The following is a 25,131-nucleotide window of genomic DNA, read 5'->3' as shown; positions in this document are numbered from 1 at the left end:
ATATAGGGAATGGGGCATAGAAATCTATGCTGCCCTACAAGAAAGTAAGGGGAAAGGGGACGGGGGGTAGTAAGGTGACAGAATGGAAGGCTGACTGGGGAAAGAGGCAATCAGAATATATGCCATTTTGGAGTGGAGGGAGGGTAGAAATGGGAAGGAAATATGTAATTCAAAATCTTGTGAAAATCAATGTTGAAAACTAAAATATTAAATAATAAAATGTGAAAAATTAAAAAAGAATGTGTCCTCCAATATTCAGTCTTGGGCTCTCTTTCTTTTCACTCAATACTTTCTAATTTGTTGATCTCATCAGCTCCCAGAAGATTCCCAAATCTCTCTAGCCCTGGAACCTTTGTGAAGCTTGTCATGCATTATCAACCACTCCTTTAAGCCACTTTGACCTGGATGTTCTGTATGCATGATAAATCTAATATAGAGAAAACAGAATTTGTTGTCTTTTCCCCCAGAAAAAAATTTTTCTGGAAATTTTTATGACATTTGTGGGTACCACCATCCTCCCAGTTATCCATTTCATGACTTTAATGTCACACTTATCTTCCCTCTCTCATTCTTCCCACACATCCAATAGGCAGCCAAATCTTACCATTCTTTTCCATACAACAGGTTTCCCATGATACTTTCTTTCTACTCACAGGGCCACAACTCTATTTAAGGAAGGCCCTTATTCCTCTTGTTTATTCTGCTGTACTAGCCTTCATTCAATAGTTGACTACTGAGGGGAATTTTCTTTTATTTTTTTAATTCAATTAACTCATTTGTCCTTCCCATCATTAGTCAAAAAGAAAATCCTTGCAATAAATAAATATGTATATATATATATATATATATATATATATATATTTTTTTTCAAGGAAATAAATACCTATAGTGTCCATGTCCAAATATATAGCTATGTAGATATAGATATATCTTGTTGTTCATTTGTTTCTGTCATGTCTGACTCTTCATGACCTTAATCGTTTTCCTGGCACAAACAGTGGCATGGTTTGCCATTTCCTTCTCCCACTTATTTTACTGATGAGGAAAGTTAGGCAAAGAGGATTAAGTGGCTTGGCCAAGATCACACAGCTAACAAGTGTCTGAGGCTGGATTTGAACTCAGTTCTTCCTGACTCCTATATCTGCTTCTCCATTTTTCCACTTGGGGTATAGGCTTCCTGTTGATTTTACTCAACCTAAAGGTCTGCACAGTTTGTTAACTTTGGGGGACATGGTTCCCAGCTGCTTTGCACAATGTCTATACCAATTTCCAGCTCAACCAGTACAATGCTAATGCCTCTGTTTTGCTGCAGCCCCTCAAACATTCACCCTTTTTCCTTCTTTGTTGCTTTTGCCAATCAGATGGACATGATGTACAGCTTCAGAGTTGCTTTAATTTGCATTTTCTAGTTAATAGCAATTTGGAGCCTTTTTCATATTGCAGTCACTAGCTATAGTTTCAAGGTGATTTTTCAAAAGTTTAGGTCTGATCATGTATTTCTCTTTCCACTAAGTGTAACCCATTTATCTTTCTCCCTCCTTTCTCTTCTTTTCTCATATTGCCAAGAGAGGAGAAGCCAGATATGAGCATGCCTAACTCAGAGAAGTTGATTTTGGCTACACATAATAATTGAGAGATTCTCCTCTTCACATCTCTGCTTTACCTATATAAGAGGCATGAAATAGATCTGAAAGAAACTCTATCTTAGTGGAAGTGAATAGAAAAATTCAGACAATCTTTTCCCTCTGAAATACCTTGCCAAAGTAATCCCAGTATCACAGATCTAGAGCTACGAAAGGACCTTAGATGTCAGCTAGTCCAACCACCTCATTTTACACATGAGGAAACTGAGGTACAGATTGGTTAAACACTTTCCCTTGGGTCACATATGAAGTGGAAGAGCCAGGAGTCATACTCAGCTCCTACAACATTCAATCCATTGGTCTTTCTCCTTCACTGTGTTTCTTCTATTTTCCAAGTGTCTGCCTCTTAAAGTGCTGTCTTTGAGAGATGTGATCTGTGTGGATTATGGTTCATTGCCTAATGACCAAATTTATGATGCACCAGAACAATCTATTCCAGTTGGATCGTGAAGTCAATTCCAATTTAGCTTTCTTCAGATTGGACATCTTGAAACTGCCCTTGGAGCCACCCAGGCAACTAGACAAAATGATACAGTTATATTTAAAAAACAGACCCTTGAACCACCATAAGCTATGGAGTTGGCCCAGCATTTATAATAGCTATTAGTGGGTCACTGGATGATTTACTCTTTAAATGGCCTGCGTTCATGTCTTTCCTTAATTGCTCCTCTCTCTTTGCACCCTAGTGCCAAATAGTCCCCATGGGGTTACTGAGTAAAACAACAGGACAGCTTCCAATAACCATCATAGCTCCTTAATAAAAGTCAGCTCTTAAAGTGGACAGCATTCCTGGAAGCCCCCCAAGCAGCCCAAGACTCCTTTTCAGCTTTTGTGCACTTAGGGAGTTTGTCAGTTACTGAAATGATCAACTTGTAGTAATTGATTGCCTATGATGGCTGTTTGGATAATAGAGTGATTTCAGGGGATGTGATGGGAACATTTTCCATACAGCTACCCTGAAAAAGAGAGGAAGGTCTGGTCAGAAGGTCAGTTCTGCAAAGAGAAATCTGACTAGAAATAACCACATCTGAAAAATCTGATTAGATCAGATCCAAAACCAGAATTTCAAATAAATGAAAAGCTCTGGCAAATCCTTTTACATTTGTAGTTAAATGAATCTTAGTAAGACAATGGGGTTATACTCACTAGGCACAGAAGTGAGAGGTTCAATTCAAAAGGGACCAACTATAAATAAATTCAGATCAGTCAACTGCACAGTAATCCTGACAACTTAACCCTTGGTGGCACTTCCTTCGCTTTCTGGCTATACTCTTGTCTTCTTCTATGCCATGTTCTTCATTTTTTTTATCCTACACTGACAGCATTATTAGAAGAAATTCTATATGGAAAATCTGGTGTATGATAGGATGTTTCCCTTAGGTTTTAAGCTCACAGAATTTTGAGCTAGAAGGAACCTGGGAACCCATGTAGTCTAACCTTCTCATTTACAGATACCTATCTTGTTTTAAATAGAAGAGTTTCCCTTTTGTATGCCGGAGCAATTTCTGATATCTATGGAATGGCTTCTTGGATAAAGTTTGCTGTCCATTTCCAATCTGGTGAGTATGCATTGCCACCCTGACCTTACCCAGGAAGACAAACTCCTGATTATGGTCAGGTGAGGAGGATAAGTTCTGGAACCTAGGGAAAGATTCTTCTCAGTAGAGGATTGATGGCATTTGTGGATGGTTTTTTGCCCTCATTATTGTCAGATGTACTCTACTCTCTTAGGATCACAGTGATCTTCTATATGATCCTCTCCACTGGGATACTCCCTCCACCAAGACGGAAGACAAGTATTTCATGCCTGACTTGACTGGGCTGCAGGTTTTTCATCCACATTCAGAGGATCATCAATGAAGACCTGCAAAGGAGCTTGGACGCCAATACGTCCAACACCCTCATTTTACAAAAGAGTAAACAAACCCGGAGAGGTAAGACACCTTGACCAAGCTCACAGAGCTAATAAATGTTTAAAGAGAAGGAAGAGAGGGGAAGCGCATTTATTAAGCACCTACTATGTGCATGCACTGTGCTACACACAATACTAAATAAAGCTCATTGCTAAACACTTTACAGATAGATCATTTCATCCTTACAACAAACCTGGGATAGACTTGGTGTTATCATCCTCATTTTATGGATGAGGAAACTGAGGCAAACCAGGATCACACAGCACTAAGTATGTGAAGTTATATCTGACCTTAGGTCTTCTTGACTCCAGGTCCAGTACTCTAACCATTATGCTACCAGCTACCTCTAATAGTAGAGACAAAGATGCAGAGCAAACCCAGACATAGGAGACAGAGTCATGATGCAGTCAAATTCAGGTTCAGGTTCAAGCAAGTCACTTATTCCTCTATTCAAGGGAGATCAGTTATTAAGATGCCGAAACAAATTTAAACATATGTTCTAAATTGGCTTTCACGTAGGGACACAGAAAAGATTAGGAGGCTAAACTCATTCTCTCTCTCTCTCTCTCTCTCTCTCTCTCTCACACACACACACACACACACGCACGCACAAACAACAACACCATTTAATTATAAATAATACTGTAAAGACTTATAATTTCATCAATGCATCAAACCTTACATCAATGCAAACTAAAGCCTTTTTCTGTATTAAATAATCGTTCCATGAATTTCTAAGCCTGGACAAATTCATCACTTGGTGGTTTCTCTTGTGGTGAGGCTGAGTATTGGAGAGCAGGCAGACTACCTGTGACAGGGCCCCATGGTAGGATCCATCCCACCTGGTTAGGACCTTCCATGGATTATTCTCTACTGTCAAAGCCTTTAAGAACCCACAGTCATCTCCATGACATGAGGAGGCATGTCACATGTGCGTGACAAGCCTCTCTCTCTTCCAAACTGCCAACAGGAGGCATAGTCCTCCCATCTTAGGTCATGGTGTGCTTTCCTTTGGTGATTATCTCTAGGGAAAACATAGAGTGCTCATGGAACATGAATTGGAACTTTCTCAGAAGAGACTGGAACAAAGTACTTGTGTATGTGGCAGGGGGAGGGGACAGGGGAGTTGGATCTGGGAAAGGAATTTTGTTTTCCACAAAACTGTCAGCAACAAATACCTATATGTTTACTTTCTTATAAGCGTTTGTAGTATTATAGCATTGATCAAAGTCTTTACAGATATAGTTGCCCATACGCTCAGTTCACGCACACCACCTATGAGCATTCAGTAACTACTTTTTGAGCTGCCTGAATCATGTATTAATAAAAATCCTTAAATAGAATGTACCTGATTGTTATCATTCATTGCATTTTCATCCATATTTAAATTTTCACATATTTTGTTTTTTATGGCATTGTTCCCTCTCTACTCCATCCTCCCATAGAACCCTCCCTTGTCACTCAGAAGTTCGGTTTTTTTTAAAAGACAATTGAATAAAATTAACGAACATTGTACACAACATTTGGTACCCATAGTCTATTGTCTCTCCACCAAGAGGCAGCTGTGTTTACTCATCTGTCCTCTTGAATGAACATTGGTCAAAGCCTTTATTATAAGTGTTCTCTGCTTCCTAGGTCCTTCTCCATTTGTTACCTTATTTGATGCTCACAATAATAGACTTCTAAAGAAAGCAGAGCAGATATCATGACATTTGTTTGCAGACAAGACAAATGAAGTTCAGAGGTCACTCGATGGGGCAGTATAGGAACTGGGACAGAACACCAAACTGTTGACTTCTGCCATAATGGTTCTTTCTATTAGACCCTGGGGTTCTGCTCCATGTAGGACTGAGAGCAGGTTTGTATAAAATGGCAGAAGGCAATATATTTTTCCAGGAGACAAGTCATGTAGTACATGGACAAATAACCTCAATGCTTCCTCAATGCCCTATCTAGCCACACATTTTTCCTAGCATGTGTCCCTTACATATAATGATGTGCCTCGTCTCTAGGTCACTATCTAGCTGTGCCTACATATATAAATCAGATAGAACTTTTTGGACTGAATTACCTAAGGAATTCATCATAATCTCCTTAGCTCCAGAGAGAGAAAGAAGAAAAAAAATAGGGCAAGTTACAAGGTTAGGCTTGAGAGAAGAAAAAATTTCTTAAAAATGAAGTTATCCAAAAGAGAGATGAGCTGCCTCAGGAGGGAAGGTATGCTCTATCATTGAACGTCTTTGAGCAAATAGCCAGTTAGTTACTCTGTGAAGAGGAAGCTATTTCATGTAAGGGTTAAAGCAGATCATCTCTGAGCTTGCCTTTAATTTTTGAAATTCTGAGATTCTATGACTGCCTTACTATTTGACTTTGTCCTTTTAGTTTTATACTTTGGGAAATATCATGGGGATTGAAAAGAATGAAATCGCCTAAGATTTAAAGTGGCTATTGGTTGGGATTTAAAAATGCCAGAAATATAAGTAGCAAAAGTCTCTATACTAGACCACTCTATCCATAGCACAATTATTAAAAAAAAAAAACCCTGGCATTCCATTCAATACCCCCAGGGCAAAGGTTGCCTACATCCTTTCTTTCCAAAGGAAATCCTGGTCTGGGCTTGGCCAGCCCCAGTCAGGAACCAACTCTGGACTGAATGAGTTAAGTGATACCAGAAACCATGCACTACAGATGGAAAGTATTCTTTGTAATTTTGTATCTGGGTCATCATCCAATATAAGGAAGCAGGCAATCAAAGGAGAAAGAACAGGGGTGCAGTAAGAAGAAAATTTAGAGCAGCCATCGAAGTTAACGGGATATTTGTCATCTCATTGTTAAAAATAATCCCCAACACCCAGATTTCCTTCTTCATCTATGCATTTGGTGAGCTTTAAAAAATGATTCATGCAGTTATTTTGTTTCTTTGGGCTAACTTTTAGATATACATGTAAATGTTATGAGGTGCAGAGTATAAATCCACCTCCTTCATGACTTCTAGCAAACCCTGTCTTTGCCTGCCAGTTCAACCAAACAATCCATTGTAAGTGAAAGAAAGGATCCTTAGTAATTGGGGCTGACTCTACTCAATGAATAATGGGGACACATTGATAGGTGTCTGTAATCATGTTGGAAAGCCTTTTTTATCTTGAAAAGTGTTCAAATCAGAAACTCACTAGTCCCTTTGAAATGTAATAGTTTCCACTTCTAGAAAGGGCTTCTCAAAAAATTAGTAAGAGCTGGGAGAAGGTTTGACCTGGAGTCAGGAAGACCTGGGACTAAATCCTATCACAGACAATTGTGGACAATGTAGCTCTGGGGAAGTCACTTACTTTTGTGCATCTTGGTTTCCTGGGGACACATATGTGTGTTTATAAATGGTCTTGGGGGATTATATAATACTTATAGGATTATATACATACATGTATCTAAACATATGTGTATATGTTTTATCCATATATATGCATATACACATGTATATATGTACATGGATATATGTATATCCACACATATATCCATATATGTATGAGTATATGAGAGAGAGAAAGGGAAGAGGGAAGGGGAAAGGGAGGGGAAAAAAGAAAAGAAGGTACACAAAAAAGGAATAAAAAGAAAAATTTGAATCTAATTGGTTTGGAATAGAATAAATGGTTTTTAACCACATGGCAAATTAGACAGAACACCATACTGGGAACCAAGAGACCTGAATACGCTCCCACATATGCAGTTACTGAGTTGTGTAATCTTAGGGAAATGACCTCTTTGGGCCTGGTCTTTCTTTGTTCATCTGTAGAATAAGGAGATTGACTAGTGGGTCTTTTAGTTCCCTTCTAACTATAAAGTGATCTATGTTAATGTACCTATATGTCATGGCACAGGACCAGGACCATTCTTCTCCTCTCCCCCAATCAAATTATTTTCTCTTTGGCTTATATCATCCCAGCCCAGAATTGCTTCTGGGGAAGTTTAGAGAATAGCTTGAAAATAGCTTGTGTGAATGTGGTGATAATGTGATTAAAGATCTTCTCTGTCCATTAATCCCATTAAGAGGTCTCAGGTTAAGGGAAGCTTGATTGAATGAGGCTTGCTTGTAGGAAGGCCCATATCCTTTTGTTAATTAGGTCAGGAGGTTTTTGAAGCACTTGGGCTCCAAAAAGGGTATATATATATATACTCTGAGGGTAGCCATGAAGCTCTCTCAGAACCGCAAGAGGAAAGGACACAGGCAAGCAGACAGCTAGGATTTGTGAGAGAGTGTTTATGGGAAGGCGCCAGCAGAGAAGAAGGTTACAGAATGCTTTGACTCCCTGCTATGATATTGTGTTTTAAGTTCTTTGCTGTTATGATAAATCAGACTTACTGGTTTTGGGATATAATTGCTACCATGTTGAATTGGAGTTATTTGTTTTGGGATTTGATCTTCTGGTGTCTAAATAAATGTTTTACTTCTTCTGCCTCCTATATGAAGAATCTCTTATATTCTGCGATACAGAAGTATACAGGCATGTTCACGGTCACCATCGATATCATGACACTTGCCTTACTGATACAGTGAAGGATCTATTTGAGGGTGTATAAAAGGATGCTCAGATCCCCTATAAGCAAGCAAGATAACAAAAAGATACAGATTTCAGGACAACATTCTACCTGCTCCACAGAAAATGCAATGCAGAAAAATCATACAAATAAATCACAGTAGCTCATAAATAGGTGAGAAAACCTCTCAATTCACTGGTGAGTCCCATATTTTCCTAAGATTCTAAAGTACTCTAGGCTCATAGTTACATGATGTGTTTTGTGAAAGGGAATGAACCATGGATTTCTAGTGGGAAACCCCCATGACTTTCTTGTGATTTTTTCCCTTAGCCCCACAAATCCATAAAGACATCTAGATTTATGGCTCTCCCCAAAGGGTCTTTAGCTACCATGGAAGGATACTTTCTTGAGGCTACTAGATAGTCATTCCCCTGCCTTTCTAGTGAGTCCCACTTTTACCCCAGACATTCACTTCAGTTCTCTGCCTTAGTGTAGTACTATGCAGGATTTGAGTTCTCCCCAAAAGGGGAAAAAACACAACTTAGAGTTGCTAGAGAGACAGAATACCTTTTGCAATAAAATTGAACTGCCCCCCCCCCCAAATACCTTGGCATAAATGAAGACAAAGTCAACTTCTTTTGATCACTTATATCCTGACTTACACTCTTATATTTTACCAGGTCTAAGCTCATCAATGTTCCTCTTCTAATTATTTAGAGTTTGGTACTGTTCAGGACACTCCCTTTCACCCCAGAAAAAACTCCCTCATTCTTGCCAAAAAGCTGGATTCTAGAATTCTTAATATTGGAGTTGTTGGCAACCCCCAAAACTTGGAATTACCAAGTATTACCCTCTCCTCTATCAAGCAGGTTGGTGATTAAGGTTCTCAACCCTCCTTCAGAAGACTGGAAACTAAGAATTCCTAACAATAATCATATAGATACTCTTTCCATGATTTCCATTTCTAGATTAGGTCCTCATTTCTTCAAAACTGGGACCAGGGTGATGAGATCCAGAACTATCTTCTCAGGTCTCACGGGTAAGAAAATGAAGCTTGTCAGTGTGTGTCTGTTCTTTATCTTCCCTCACTCAACCAATTCTGCTCTTACCTCTACTGTGCTCTAGTCTGCCCTCTCAAAGGAGAGAAAGGCCTGAGTCTACAACTGGAGATGCTCTTCTCTTGGTCATCTCAAAGGAGTGACTCTTCTCATATTCCACAAATGTGTGATGAAACCATTTCATTAGCAATGACAGAGACTTCTGTCCCCCAGGAGGCAACAACTGCATACCCTTCATGGGAAGATAAAATTGAAAGTTCCAAAGACTCCCTACCCTGTAAACTCATTAAGATGATCCGGAAACCCTCCCAATCAGCCTCCAGGAGTTATCCTTAGCCTTTTCAACAAGCTGTTCCCACCCTTCATAGACAGATACTTTCAAGTTACCACCAAAGGTTCATTAAATAGAACAGAGAACTCTCCTGGTAATCCCCATGGTGTGAGAAGCCAGGAAGACAATCCAAATGCCAGTATGTGTTTCTCTGCAGCTACTTCCTTTTTTGTTTTCAAAATTATTTTCTCATTTAAAAATTTTAATTGATTTGCTTTAAATTTAAAATGATTTTTGATTTTTTTAATTTAAATTTTAAAATAAAATTATTTTTAAATTGACATTACATTTAAATTATTTTTAGACAGGCATTTATTTCCTCTCCCTCTCACCTCCTCTGTGCAGACACTTTTAAGATCACATCACCTGCTTCTTCTTGCAGTTACTGAACATGATAGAATGTTAAAGTTTAACCATCAGAATTTTACCCTATTTTAGCTAAAGCAATTAATTGTGAATAATTCATTGGTATTACACAGCAACTTTTGTTTCCCCAGTCCCTTCTGCCATTTTTGACCTGGGAATATGTGGTGAACAGTGGACGTAGAAGCAACCATGGTAAGAGTGAAAGGAAATGGTAGACACATCTTCCTTTTATACATGACACTTTTTGGTGTAAAGGATTGTGAGCAGACAAATAGCTGTGGAAGTCAGGACACTCCTTTTCTACCTCCTGTTGCATTCTATAATTTATAGATTTGTCACATATGGAGGGGGAAAATATGAGCAACACTGCTTTTTTTGGCAGTGTAATGTTAATGGAATACGATGATCTTTCCCATCCATTAATAGGCCTATATGACCTGCTTTGAGCCTGAGTCACATGGAGCCTGTGACGGGAGGAACTTGCCAAACTGTGGAGCAGGAAGTAAGTGGCTGAGACAGAGCAGTCAGAGCTGGGGTGAGAGAGAGAGAGGGAGTGCGCGAGAGAGAGAGAGAGAGAGAGAGAGAGAGAGAGAGAGAGAGAGAGAGAGAGAGAGAGAGAGCAGCTATCAGCTATCATGACTGGGGGGATGGATTTTGCCTAAAGGAACTTGTTTGTGAGGAGGTCTGACTGAGGAAAGGCTTAGGGATGGTGGTGATCTCTGCATTGATAATGTGTATAAACTTCTTTGTTACTATGGTGGATTTGGCTTTCTGGTGTTTGAATACATGTTTCGGTTTTGTCTTTAAGCAAGAGAGTCTGTTATATTCTGCAATTCAAGCCTGGAAATATGCCAGCATATTTAGAGCAGCTGCTGTGGGTATCCCATTGGCGATATAAGCAGGAAGTCTGAGTGAAAGTTTAAAATGGTGGCAAAGGTACACCCTTTGTGGGTCACCACACTCCATCAGTTCAAACTTACTGTGATGGGGGGAAGAAGGGAGATCTCTGAGAAAAGCCTTGGCAAGGAGCTCTTAGATGACCAGACAATTTTTAAAAGATGTCTGATGATCTTCTTGCACTTGTAGCTCCATGAGAAGTTGGGTTACTATTGTGAAATCTGCATAACTTGGTTCCCCATATTTTTAGAAAACAGTTTGTTTCAGTGAAGGAAACAATATCATTGAATGTCAACAAAGTCTATGCCAAGCAAAAAGGAGGAGTCCCCAGAGCTCCTGGGAGACTGCCAGTTGCTCCTAATATCTTTATTTTATGAAACTGAGCCCCAGTGGCAAAAGAGGCAACATTTGGCTTCGAGATGAAAATAAACATGGAAAGTATGGAAAATAGTATATGTCAATTAACAATGGTTATAATTAAAAAACGGATAGAATAATCTTTCCATTTACTCTCTTGACCTCTTAGCCCACCCACTGCACATAACTTCCAATGCCCTATGTCCACTTTATAAAAATGCCTTTCTGTCTGGGATTGCTCAGTTTTAAAGTGACCTGTGGGGAAATTTTCCTGAAGCTTTTTTTATTGACTAGCAATGAGTAAGATCCAGCAGTTTCTTCCATTAGTTAGTAAATGGTTAAACAACATTTGATATATGAATGCAATAGAAGAGGCAGTTGGTTATACATGTGCTTGGCTTGCAATTTGGAAGACCTGAGCATTTATTAAGCACCTACTGTGAGCCAAGCTAAGTACTGGGGAGGCAGAAGACTGTCTTTGATCTGAAGTTCTATCTAACAATCCATGCCAGCTACAAGTGAATAAAAAAGTGCTGGTTGTCCTCTATAATTGGATGGACGGCCCACTTAGCTGGCTGCTCAGCACACTCACCTTGGACAGGCATTGTAGAATGACAAGGTCATGGGCCAACAATGCAACAAAAGGGAGAGAGCAGGCCGCGTTGCATCTGACAAAATGCTTTCAGTGATCCTAAGCTGCTCTCTAAAATTAAAATCTACTTTTCAACACATGTACTTTACCCATATTATGGATGGAGTGTTGAATTGGAGGTCAAGCAGATCTGAGTTCAAATCCTGTCTCAGACACCTATTAGTTTTGTTACCCTGGGAAAGTCATTTAATCTTTGTGTACCACATTTCTTCATCTGTAAAATGAGGGTGGGAGGGAAATAGCCCCTACCTTATGAGATTGCTGTAAGTATCAAATGAAATAATATATGTCAAGAGGCTGTACAAATGTTGCAGTGCTAAATGAGTGTTAGGTATTATTACTGTGTCATTTTTTATTGTCCCAATGATGCCATAGGAATATAAATTACAAAATTATATAATTCCCAAAGAATAATGATTGTGAGGGCCTGGGAGCATAAAGAACATAAATGTAGCAGGCATCACCAGGCTGTAATAGGGAAAAGCGCTGTATTTGGAGCCAGAGAACCTGGGTTCAAATTATGATTGACCTTGGGCAAGTCCAAGCAGCAGCATTGTCTATTTGCCTACATAAAATGAAGAATGAGTTATTAACAAATAATGAACTCTAAGACATGCATGTATTCCTTATTTATCATTACTGCATCTATATCTGTAACCAAAAGAAAGTTTGTTCCGTTAGTCTTCTATGCTCCTTTTCTCCCTCCTCCTATATCAAAACTGCCAAAGCAAATGGTAGAACTAGGGGAGGTGGGGCAGGTTGGGGAGGGCTGCCATTTGAGATTTCCATGCAACTTGGCAGGCAGCTAATAAACAATCCCAGCTCATGCCTTCAAGCCACTTTTGAGAAATAAGCTTTTTACAACTGTATCCCTTGGCAAGGAAACAGAGTTGAAGATAGACGTCCACTCAGAGCCTCAGGGATGTTCTGAGAGATGAATGGGACGGAGCATCTTTTCTCCATTTCCTTCTTGGCTCTCCATGTGTTTTGTATTGTTTGTGTTTATCTCAAGATGATGTAAAATACTATTTTGGGGGGCGGTCAATTATTCCCAAGTCTTGACCCAAAGGCAAGGACATCAGCACTGAAAAGTATGGCTTCCATCTAAACTGATTTGTGGAATAAAATGGTCATGGGGATCCTTTGATTGATAAAAAACATGTCGATTATTGTTTTTCTAGAGTGAGTAATTATGACGTCTAGCTTGTTATATTACCGAGGTTGTGTCCTCCGATGGGTCTCTTAAAGAGTTGGTGGTGGTACCACAAACAGACAATGAGCAAATTCTGATGGGATATTAAAAAGAGATCCTGGAGAACACTACGGTCAGGAGCAATAGATGTACAGAGAAACCAAACCTATCATTGTCCAGCAGAGAACAAACATTAGCAGCAATTGAATTCTTGTGCCCTGTGACATGAACACAATGTTTTGGAACTCGTTCTCTCCCAGCCTCAGGATTTGTCATTTTGTTCATCTCTCAGTGAGAACATTTGGTTAGTTTTATTAGATACATACCCTGTTTTGTACAATCTCTGTCTCTGTCTTTCTCTCTCTCTCTTGGTCTTTGTCTCTCTGTCTCTGTCTCTCTCTGTCTCTCTGTCTCTCTGTCTCTCTCTCTCTCTCTCTCTCTGTCTCTCTCTCTCTCTCTCTCTCTCTCTCTCTGTCTCTCTCTCTCTCTCTCTCCATGATCATGGTAATGGACCTACATTCTCAGATGTGCATTATAGATCCTCTTTTCCTATAATTCTTCCTAAGAAAACCACATCACTTAAATATATTCAGATAAGGTATATTTTACCAGTGTTCAAGGATTTTATGTCCTACACACACACACACACACACACACACACACACACACACACACATTGAAGGTGTGTTTTGGGTGTCAGTTGGCTAGCCATGGATTGGCTTCCTTACTGTGGCTCCCTCTATGAAACTAACATTTTAACCTTCACTGAGATTCACCCATGCCTAGGAAGAAGGATGAGATTCATGAAGAAATGAGCAGCCTCATTGGAATTGCTTGAGAATTTTTCACACAATTTACTTGACTCAAATAAATATCAGTTCAAAATAGGGGCTTTGCTATCCACAAAGGCCCAGAAGTAAATAAATACCAGACTTTGATACTTACATTTTGCTGTTACTTTGTACCCACCCAGTGGAGGGGTGTGGCCTTCCACAGCATCAAATCCCGCGGAAACAAGAACTATATCTGGACCAAATTCTCTGGCAATAGGCATCACTACAGTTCTGCATGGGATAAATAGAGCCAGTTACATACGTGAAGAGCCTGCCCCTCAAACAAACATAGAATATGCTCTGCAAGACATGGCTTAGCATCATTTCAAAAAATCAGTAAAATCATTTTTAAAAGGCTAAATGCATCAAAAACTCCACATTTAAGTAATATAAAATACCATTATTTTAGCATCTTATTCATCTTTTTTTTTCCTTTTCCTCCCCATTTTTCTTTAAACAAATAAATAAACAAACAAAACCAGGTACATTTTATAGCCTCTAGTACTGCACCAACATCTGTGCCCATTTTATGCCCCTGCCTACAAAAACTGCTTCTTCCAGAGGAGTGACTAATATTTTACAGAGTAATACTCCAAGTTTCAGTGGAAATCCGGCTTGCTCCAGTTAGTGAGAAGTTGGTGTCAATTTGAACAGTAAATTTCTTTGGGGAAAATGTTTGCTTTCCAAACTTAAAAAATTAAATATTTGTCATGGTGGGGGGTGACTATTGCAAAAGAAACACACACACACACACACACACACACACACACACACAATTTCCTATAATCAAATCCAGACTCTATGGCCCAGGCTTCCAACTTCAGGCAAAGCTGGAAAGTGATAGCCAGGAGTTGAGGACAGCACCCCCTTCTGGATCCTCCTGGATACTTCAGTACTTCACAAAATCCCAACTGACCCCCATTTCCTCAAAGAACTATTTGTGGGAGAGCAGATAAAGTGATGTCTGTACTTTGCTTTGTTTTGTTTTGATCTGGTTCTCTCCCCCACCCTTCATCCCAGGGGTTAAGAACATTAAAACAAAATTGGAGACTACAATCATTGGTCTAAGAAAATGAAATATTAATTAAAAAATAACCTCACAATTATACCTTCTCATTACATGAGTAAAGCACTACTCACAAACTCCCTCCTAAAACCACATGCTGGGTATTTAATATATGTATCCATATATGTAGGCAGCTAAGTGGTGCTGCAGCGGATAGAGTGTTAGTCACAAAGATCTGGATTCAAATTCTGCCTCACACACTAGCTGTGTGACTCTGGGCAAGTCACTTAATCTCCACTTGCCTCAATTTCCTCAACTATAAGATGGGGATAATAATAGCAGCTACTCATCAGGATTGCTGTATCAAATGAGAAAAATATTTGTAAATCATTTAACACACAGTTCCTGGCACACAGTAAGTTCGATATAACTGTTTATCATTACTCTTGTTATACACACAGGAATTTTTTTAAAGGTGAATTTATTGAAGGTATTCATTTCCTCTCATGATACCTAGACGTATAGATCAGGTGCAGTAACACCATTTTCAGTGACATAACCCCTGATGGTCCCACGTGTCTAGAAGGTTCTCTCTCCTCACCTCCATTTCTTAGAAGTTTTAGCATCTTATGAAGTCATGCCCAGCTGTCACCTACTACATACATTCATTGAGAGTAAGGATTGTTTCATCTTCATTCTTTGTATTTGTAGGCTCAGCACCTACCACAGTACCCGGCACACAACAGGCACTTAATAAAGGCTTGCTGATTTAATTAGCCAGTACAGAAGGTCATTCCTGAACCCTGGTCATCCAGTTGTTAGTCACTTTCTCTCTTATGATTAAGTTGGATTACTTTGCATACAATTTATATTTATTTATTTATGATCATGACATAATGCTCCTCCAGAGCCCAGCCCCATGCTGTGCCCTTCTCTGATGATAACCTTTACATAAGCCTCTTAATTGTGCCCCGAAATCTATCTCCTCACCACAGGGAAGCACTCTAAGGTTTCTCTCCAAAGGGCTCCTGTATCTAAGGTCCAAGGTTCTTCCCCACTACCTTGCCCACACTCTCAAAATAATTTACCATGAAAAGTGAAAGTGTTCTTTTTTAATACTGCTTTCTCTGTGGCCAGAATTGCCAGGTATGGCATCTATTATAATGTAACTAATTATTTTATATTACATATTATATCATGATATAATAATCTTAATGAATTTTGGTTGAACTGAATTGACTTGAATTGGTACCACTATTGTCCTCAGAACCAAGGTTTCAGGGGGATCATCTCACACATTCATAATAGACTTTCATAGAATGGTACCTCCAATGTTGAGAGATATCGTATCTTCTGAGCAGCCATCCTGCATCTCCAACTGCCTCTTATACATCTTGCCCTGGATGTTCCATAGATATCTCATACTCAACATATCTTAAGCAGAACTCATTCTCTTTCCCCAACTCCCTTTCCCCTTCTGAACTTGCCTATTACTGTAGAAGGTACCATCTTCTCAGATGCCCAGGCTTACAATTTCAGTCCCATCCTTGATTTCTCACTCACATTCACCTCAGAAACTCAATCTGAGGGGCGGAGCCAAGATGGCGGCTGGTAAGCACGGACTAGAGTGAGCTCCGTACCCGAGTCCCTCCAAAAACCTATAAAAATGGCTCTGAACCAATTCTAGAACGGCAGAACCCACAGAACAGCAGAGGGAAGCAGGGCTCCAGCCCAGGACAGCCCGGATGGTCTCTGGGTGAGCTCTATTCCACACGGAGCTGGGAGCTGGGAGCTGGGAGCTGGGAACGGAGTGGAGCGGAGCCCAGCCTGAGCAGCGTGGACGATCCAGACCAGAAGCCGGGCGGAGGGGGCCCTAGCGCCCTGAATACGTGAGCAGTTACCAGACCCCTCGACCCACAAACACCAAAGACTGAGGAGAAGGTTAGTGGGAAAAGCTGCGGGAGTGGAAGGAGTTCGCCGTTCGGCTTCCAGCCCCGGGGGCAGCAGAGGTGGGGCAGCTACAGCTGTTGTTACTTCCGGCTCCAGGCCCACCTGGTGGGGGGAATTAAGTGGCGGATCACAGCAGGGGTGCACAGCCTGCCGAAGATCTGAGCCCAGTCTGGACTGGGGGTCCTTGGGGAAGGAGGAGTGCGGCTCTGACAGAGCTGGCACCTCCCCCCCAAACGTAGAACATAGAACTCTGTAATCTACAAGCAGTCATACCCCACTGAAAAACTCAAGGGTCAAGTTAGTTGGTTGGGAATATGGCCAGGACGCGAAAACGCGCCCAGATTCAGTCTCAGACTTTGGATTCTTTCTTTGGTGACAAAGAAGACCAAAACATACAGCCTAAAGAAGACAGCAAAGTCATAGAGCCTACAACCAAAGCCTCCAAGAAAAACATGAACTGGCCCCAGACCATAGAAGAACTCAAAAAGGAATTGGAAAAGCAAGTTAGAGAAGTAGAGGAAAAATTGGGAAGAGAAATAAGAAGGATGCGAGAAAACCATGAAAAACAAGTCAATGACTTGCTAAAGGAGACCCAAAAAAATACTGAAATTGCCAAATCTGTCATTTCTACCTGCACCACATTTCTCAAATGCATCTTCTCTCCACTCATGCAGCTACAGTCTTATCTTGGGTCCTCATCACCTCTCACATGGCCTTTCGCAACGGATTTCTACCTCCTGACTCGTCTCTCTCTACTCCAGTCCATTCTGCAGTCAGCTACCTTGAGGCTTTCTTCTCCAACAGAGGATGGACAATGTCATCTCCTTCCTCAGTGGGCTCCATTGGCTCCCTCTCACCTCTAAAACCAAATGTAATGTGCTCTTTTTGACTCTTCAAGCCTTCACAACTTGGCCCCTTCCTCTCCTTCCAGCCCTCTTCACTTTACTGCCCCCTTCTCCATGAAGCCATGAGGCTCCGTTGACTTCTTTTATTCTTTCAGCACTGGTTGCTCTATGTGTATGAATATATGTATATGTGTTTCTGCATGTACATATATATGTGCATATGTGTGTATATATGTGTGTGTATGTTTCTGTATAAATAGTTATTTCCATATTGTTTCCTCCATTAATGTGAGAGGTCCTTGAGGAGGTGACATATTTTGTTTGTTTTTGTTTCTATGCTGCTTTTGTTTTTTGCCTTTCTTTGTATCCTAGGCTTAGCACTGGGCTTGACTTATGGGAAGTGTTTAGTAAATGTTTGGTGATTGACCAACAATGGAGATGAGAAGTCGCCATTAATCTTCCTTCCTGGGCAGTATTACACATTACTAACAGAAAGGCTGTTTCAATGTAATCCCAAATCCTGCTATAACCCATTTTTTCACACGCCCTCCCTTCCCCTCCAATGCAGTACACGCATGCATGCTCATGCACATGCATACACACACATAGCCAAACACACACACAACAGCTCTTCATTTGCTTCAAAAGACAGAGCAGGAGCTTGGGAAACTCCAGTAGGAATTCCCCAAAGAAATAATCCATTTATCTTTAGATCAGCAAGGAATCCATGTGACTTTGACTATTCAGTACATGATCTTGAAAAATACATGACCTTCTCTTCAAATACAACTACCCCAAAATCTCACCCCATAGTCTATTACCAGGGGACATGATTCTCTTGATCTGTCTTCTTTCATTTTTTACTTTGGGGACTGAGGGTCTAAGAAGGATGTTCCTACTGCTTATCCCACAATTATTATGTGAGCTAGGGTAGGAGGAGAACCTTAGGCATCCTCAAGGCAGACTTGCCAGTCAACTAACTAGTCATATTCAGTTCCCATTTGTTCCAGGACATCACATAATTCTGCTTTTTAAGCAAGATCACCAGAAAGGAAACACCAATATGGTCATTTTCATGAAGCTGACAGGTAGCATTGGACATAGGGGGATATTTCAACATATTGGTGTAGAAAAGAAAGTCATTTCCCCCTTAGCTTAGAAGCATCAGTCAAGGTCTGGGGAGGCAGTGTGGTATAATAGAACCATCACTGGCATCAGAATCAGATGCCATGGGTTCAGATCCTGCTTCTGACACTTAGGACCTGTGTGACTATGTGCAGATAATTTTGTCTCTCTAGGCCCCCGTTTCCTCAACTCTCAAATAAAAGAGTCATGCCAAATGGTCTGTGAGGTGCCTTTCAGTCTTAGGTAGATGATACTATGTAAGGTTTTTTCTGATACTGTTGCTGTTGGTGAAATATTGTGCCAAACACAAAATGGTGAGGGGAGGAGGGTTTTGTTATTGTTGTTTCATGTTTTTTTAATAAGTAGAATCCATCGTCCCTGACTTCTAAGAGCTTAAGATCTAGTGGAGAAAGATAGTGTGTACACAAGGAATTTTTCCGTTGTACTTTATTAGCCAAGATATTTGATTAAATATATTTTGTTTTGAAATAATATGTCCTCTGGTTGACAGGTATGAATGCACACTTTGGGAACTGATCATCTTCAATGGTTTTGTGTGTGTGCTGACCCACTGAGAACCTATAACCTGGGGCAGCTTTCATGGGGGCTTACCGTGAGGAGAACTACATGTATGACCCTCAAATCCTGTCACATTCATCTGACCCCAGAGTTTTATCTTCTAATAATAAATCACAATACCAAAAATCAGAGTCCTGAACAGAATATGATTCAGTGTGAAATATACTAGATTTAGAGTCAGAAAATCTGGTTCAAATCCTGACTTTGACATTTACTGCCATGTGACCATCAGCAAATCACATGACCTCATTGCACTGGTCTTTGAGGTTGCTTATAGCTCCACATCTGTGATCCCATGCATCATTTCACTGTCCAGCAGAGATCTCTTTAGTGGTAATGAGGCCTCTCCTGATCAGTACAATGACTCACCATCATAGTTTTGAGTCCTTTCACTCGGGACCCTTCAATCATGTTCTCCTCTAATGTTTCAGAGCAGTGCAGAGGGGATTCTCAGTTCTTGGAGACTATCCCAGCAGAGTGTAAGCCCTGAGGTCTTCCTCTGACAGAAAGCCTTCAAGTAGCATCCCAATTGTAAACTGCAATCTGTGGGAGGAAGACCTGCACACCTTCAAGGAGATTCATCACCAGATTGTCCAACAGACAATAAAGTTGTTGACCACAGAAATGCTTGAAGACTAGCTACTAAGCTACTGAGAGTCTACAATCTGTGATGGGACAGAAGGAAAGCACAGTGACAAAATTACCAACACATCAAATGAAGTAGGAGAGTATTCTCTCATGAAGAGCCCCTAAATTACCTCCATGACACAAGTTCTAGACAATTCTAATTCTGACTCAGTCATTTAGGATCAGATCTTTGGAAACATTTATTCATCACCAATTAAGAACCAAGGAATGAGTTTCCATAACTTTATTAATCACATGGCACAACGTGAGGGGCAGAATCACTCTGTTGACTTTTCAATGATTCATGTGGGCATGTGCTGATGAATGGAGTCATGGCCATGCATTTGAAATGTTCACGCATGAAGAGAAACCACACCAGAAAAATGTCTTTCTCTCACATAAGAGAAAGGGCTTTATTTGGCATTCTGAGACAAAAATGAAAATTCCTAGCCATTTAAATCATTGAATATCTGTCTACCTCATTCCCATCCCTTGTGAAATGGACTAATTAGGCATCAGATATTAGCACTTAAGGATCAATACTGGGAAACAAAACTGGGTGGGACACCATCACAACTGCCTGAGGCTGAATCTAATAAAATGAAATTTAGTAGAGGCAAATCTGAATTATCCCTGTTCATCTTTAACTTGATGGGTATGAGAAGGGGAGGAAGGGCTATTCATCTGAAAAAGCTTCTGCAGTGGGGTTTATTGACTACAAGCTCAATATGAGTCAATTGTGACATATGACAAAAGGAAAGCTAATTGTTTCAAAGGTGTTGGGCTTTTTTTGTTGTTGTTTCATTAAAGTTTAGACTCTTCTCCTGGTTCTGCTTCTTTAACTCTGAATCAGTTCATGGATGTCTTCCCAAGATTTCCTGATACTGACCTCTTTGTTACTTCTTACAGTATAATGGTATTCTATTACACTCATGCACTCTAGCAGGGCTGTAATAGTAGAGCAGAATTCTCAGAGATTAAAGGTTTCCTAGGCTCACTGTCTCCTGCTCTGGTCAATCCACACCTGGACAATTTCATTGTTCTGTGCACCAGAACTCATACCTTCAGCACTCACAGGAGGGTCACCAGTGTGATAGAGGGCCTTATGAGGATCAACTAAAGCAACCGGGTTGTTTGTCTTAGAAAGCGAACTCTTGGCAGAAGAAGACAGGCAGGGTGGGGTTAGGCACAAGTGATGCTTTCCAGAACCTGAAAGGTATCTAGTGGAAAAGGGATGATGACTATGTTTCAGATATGTTGCAGAGACACAGGAAAAATCACTGAACTTGGAGCCACAGGACCTCAATTCGAATCCTGCTCTGATACTTACTATCTATGCAACCTTGGACAAGTTCCCAATCCTCGCAGGACCTAAGTTTCCTCAGCTACAAAATAAAGAGTTCCTAATGGATGAATCATTGAAGTTCCTTCCAGAATGAGATATAGAAAGATCTTGAGAAGATTCCTCTTTAGGCAGCCCGATGGCCCTCTGCTCTGAAGGGCTCACTTTATTGGTATTGGACTTCACATGGGCATCAAACCAGCTTAGTACACTGCTGCAGCCCAGAACCACTTAACCCGAATGATTTGTCAGCCTGAGCCTTCCCAGAACAGGCATCTGTCACCATGGTTGACTAGCATTTTATTTTTAAAAGATATACTCATGTGAAGAAAGGCAGAAAGACCTCTCCAAGATGACCACAACCCATTAATAAATCCTCTTAGGGTCAAGTCTACCAATTACTTCTAAATCCCTCTAACTGTTCTATTATCTAGTCTGGCTCTCCTCATCTTGGCAACAAGGATATTATGACAATCTTTGCCAAACATCTTGATGAAATTCAGACATCTATGGCTGAGGCTTCTTGATGTCGTGGTAGGCTCAGTGACTTGTTAAAAATGAAATTATCTTTGTCTATCCTGATCTGTTCATGGTGAAGCCATACTGATTTTTTGAGATCACTGTTTCCTTTTCTAAATGTTCATTCAGCACTCCTTTAATAGCTAATATCAGAATTGTTTTTTCCCCAGATATCAGAAATAAGCTCACTGACCTTTCCATGGAAGGGTCTACCTTTTTCTCATTTTTGAAAATGAAAACATTTACTCACCTTCAGTCATGCAGCTCCTTTCTCATTCTCCAGCCATTTTAAATATTACCCAGAGATCATACCAGACAGATCTTTCAGAATCCTAAATATATTTTTTTCCATATCTGACTGCTTGAATTCACAAACAGTCTTAGGGTACTTCCTTTCTATCCCCTCATTGATTTTGAATTTCAACTAAAATTTACTGAATCTCCAAACTTCAGAGAAGGTAGGAAGGCAGGAAGGAAAGAAGGAAGGAAGGAAGGAACGAAGGAAGGAAGGCAAGAAGGCAGGCAGGAAGGAAGGCAAGAAGGCAGGCAGGAAGGCAGGAAAGAAGGAAGCAAAGCAGGGAGGGAGGGAGGAAGGGAGGAAGGAAGGAAGGAAGGAAGGAAGGAAGGAAGGAAGGAAGGAAGAAAGGAAGGAAGGAAGGAAGGAAGGAAGAAAGGAAGGAAAAAAAGAAAAACATTTAAAAAGATAGTTTGAAGGTATGGGAAAACATTTGTGATAATAAAAGCTCCTATGTTTGAAATAGCCAAGAATTCTTCAGAAAACGTGGAAAAAACTATCACGACAATGGACTTAATTCAGGCAAAACATCCACCTAAGTCGACAGTCAATTTCCCCTCCAGAAGGACTATCAGATGTTTTCTGACATACAAAGTTTGGAAACTTAATTTTGTGTCCATTTCTTGTTATTACTTTTTTATCCCCCCCAAATCCCTAAAGAGGTTTGACTACCATAAAATCAGTAATAAGGCTTTTTATGCCTTCGATGGGGTGTAATGCAGGGCTTAGAACAGATATTGCCTTTCCCTTCACCCAGTGGATAAGACAGTCTCCTTTTTGTAAAGTTTCAATAGTCATCCCTTTGGTCCTTTGACAAATGATTGCTTTCTATAAAATCTTATTGCATAAAGCCAACGGAACCCTGCATAAAAATTAAACTCAGTACCATAATAAAATTCAATCTAGATTATAAAAAAAGAAGGAAGAAAAGCATGTATGCTAAAAACAAGGGTGTAAGTCCATGTATTCCTTCTTACAGAGAAAGGAGGTAGACCTCTGAAAGTTAATGAAGAAGGAATAGGAAAGGTCAAGTTGCTCTTTGAGTAAATGTGTTGTGGTTTATAGCATTCACAAAACAAATTCCAGCATGCCATCCTTCTCAAGGAACTGTTTGTGTCTTTGGAAAAAATGTGTCTGATTTGGGGTGAACTCTACCTTTTGATGTGGCCTTCCCTAAGTGGGCAGCGTCATCGAGATGTTTTGTCCCCTTAATTGTGAAACAGTCTGAGAAGAACAGGATGCAAGGCAGGATTCGTTTAGAAACTGGACCTCCTCGCATGCCAGGAGCATCTGGCACAATCAGAAAGAGGAAGAGTAGATGGAAAAGGACATACTTTAGAATCACAATTGGGCTCTGGTTTATGGGGCCATCCTACCTCTGCCAAGAAAGCTGGCCCTAGAGCCATGATGCCAGGTCACTGTGGGGAGCTGGGAGGGTGGCGAGACTGCTGCTCATTGAGTAAAGTGATACAAATATTCACTAATGGGTAGGCTCTGATTTCCTTCCCAGAGTAGTTTGACCCTGAAAATATGCTCAAGTGGAATGAGATTATGACTAATGAAATAACGTTTGCTCCTTTTAAAATGTATGACCATGTTATTAGATAAAATCTTTCAGCTCAACAAGCAATGATTAAACAGTGACTCAGTATGGAAGGCATTGTGTTACATGCTAGGCACAGAAAAACGAAAATGTCTGTCCCTGCCCCAAAGCTGCTTAGAGTCTAATAGTTACACGACAAAAATAGATACATACATAGGTATGTAAGACATACACGTTTATGTATAGGGGCAGCAGGGCATAGTAGCTAGAAAGCTGACTTTGTAGTAAGAAAATGTTGGGTTTACATCTTGCCCTTAGCAAATACTGACTGTGACCATACATGCAAGTCAAATGCGAGGTAGGTGTGCCAGTACAATTTGGGCAAGCCATCCCATTGAGAAAGAGAAGGGCCAATGGGAATACTCCCCCAGGCTTTGCCCACAGAGGCCCATGCTCTTTTAGGTGACCCCAGATGGGGTGTAACTTCTCACTGTCCCAATTGACTCTCAAAGTCAATATCTCTACTATCTCTAAGCCATGCAATGGTAAGAGAAGTATCCTCATGGTAAGTTTCCTACACCAATAAAATCACAGGTCTGTTATAAAAAGAAAAAAAAGCAATAGGGAACACTGAAGATTCTGAACAATGTAAGAACAATCTAAGATCGTTTGGGCAGCCATGTGGAAGATAGACCAGAGAGGGGAAACGCTGGAGGTAAGGGAGACCAATTATTGGCTACTGTAGTAGTACGGACAGGAATTAGGTAATTTCAGACAGCATATAATGAGGCCATGCACCAGATGGGTGGGCATGTGAGTGGAGAAGAAAGGAGAGGTTATATGAATCCCTAACACACACCTAATTCCTCTTCTCCATGGAAACCCTTTGAATCCATGGTAGCATCATCATGTCCCAAAAAGTCTGCTTCTCTCCAGAGCAAATATCACTCGTTCTTTTAGCTCAGCATCATATGGCATAGAACCAAGACCTTTCATCTTAAGGCAGAATAAAGCAATAGAAGGAATGCTGGGTTTGTAGTCAGAGGAACTGAGTTCAAGTTCCCCTGTGATTTGCTAGACTATTTCTTGGCCTGTTTCTTTGTTTGTAAAAGGAGGGGATTAGACCCCATGGCCTTGAACATTCCTCCCGGCTCGAAGTCTTTTGGTTTTGTGAACATCCTGCTTCCCTTGGATCCTTTCCAGATTATCAAAACCTTTCATAAAATGTGACTTCCCAAACTGGAGGTTCAAGACCAGGTGCAGCTTAACCATGGAAGAGTACAGGAGGACTAATACCTCCATATCCCTGGAAGCTACACAGCTCTTCAGGCTGCCCAAGGTCAAGTTAGCTTTGTACATGGCCACACCAGCCTTTTGAGTCATGTTGAGCTCACGATTTTCTCGACTCCTCAGGATTGTTTTGGATAAGTGGGAGTTTCACAATGCCTCCCTAATCTCTAAGTGGAAAATTGATTAATGAACCCCAGTACGAGGTTTGGCATTGATTGTGCTAATTTTCATGTTTCTA

The 25,131-nt window shown here is 40.5% G+C and overlaps 1 protein-coding gene across 1 annotated transcript in view; it reads right to left on the bottom strand.

The window, feature by feature from the left end:
- Nucleotides 1-25,131, bottom strand: part of HDAC9 (histone deacetylase 9) — a 606,615-nt gene that overhangs the window by 131,898 nt on the left and 449,586 nt on the right. Inside the window, exon 22 of the mRNA XM_036759616.1 lies at nt 13,885-14,003. Within this exon, the coding sequence (XP_036615511.1) occupies nt 13,885-14,003 (119 nt within the window). The remainder of the gene's footprint in view (nt 1-13,884; nt 14,004-25,131) is intronic.

The sequence above is a fragment of the Trichosurus vulpecula genome, chromosome 5 (genome assembly GCF_011100635.1).
Source record: "Trichosurus vulpecula isolate mTriVul1 chromosome 5, mTriVul1.pri, whole genome shotgun sequence".
In the NCBI taxonomy this organism is placed as follows: domain Eukaryota; kingdom Metazoa; phylum Chordata; class Mammalia; order Diprotodontia; family Phalangeridae; genus Trichosurus; species Trichosurus vulpecula.
This window is presented reverse-complemented; position numbering and strand designations above follow the sequence as displayed.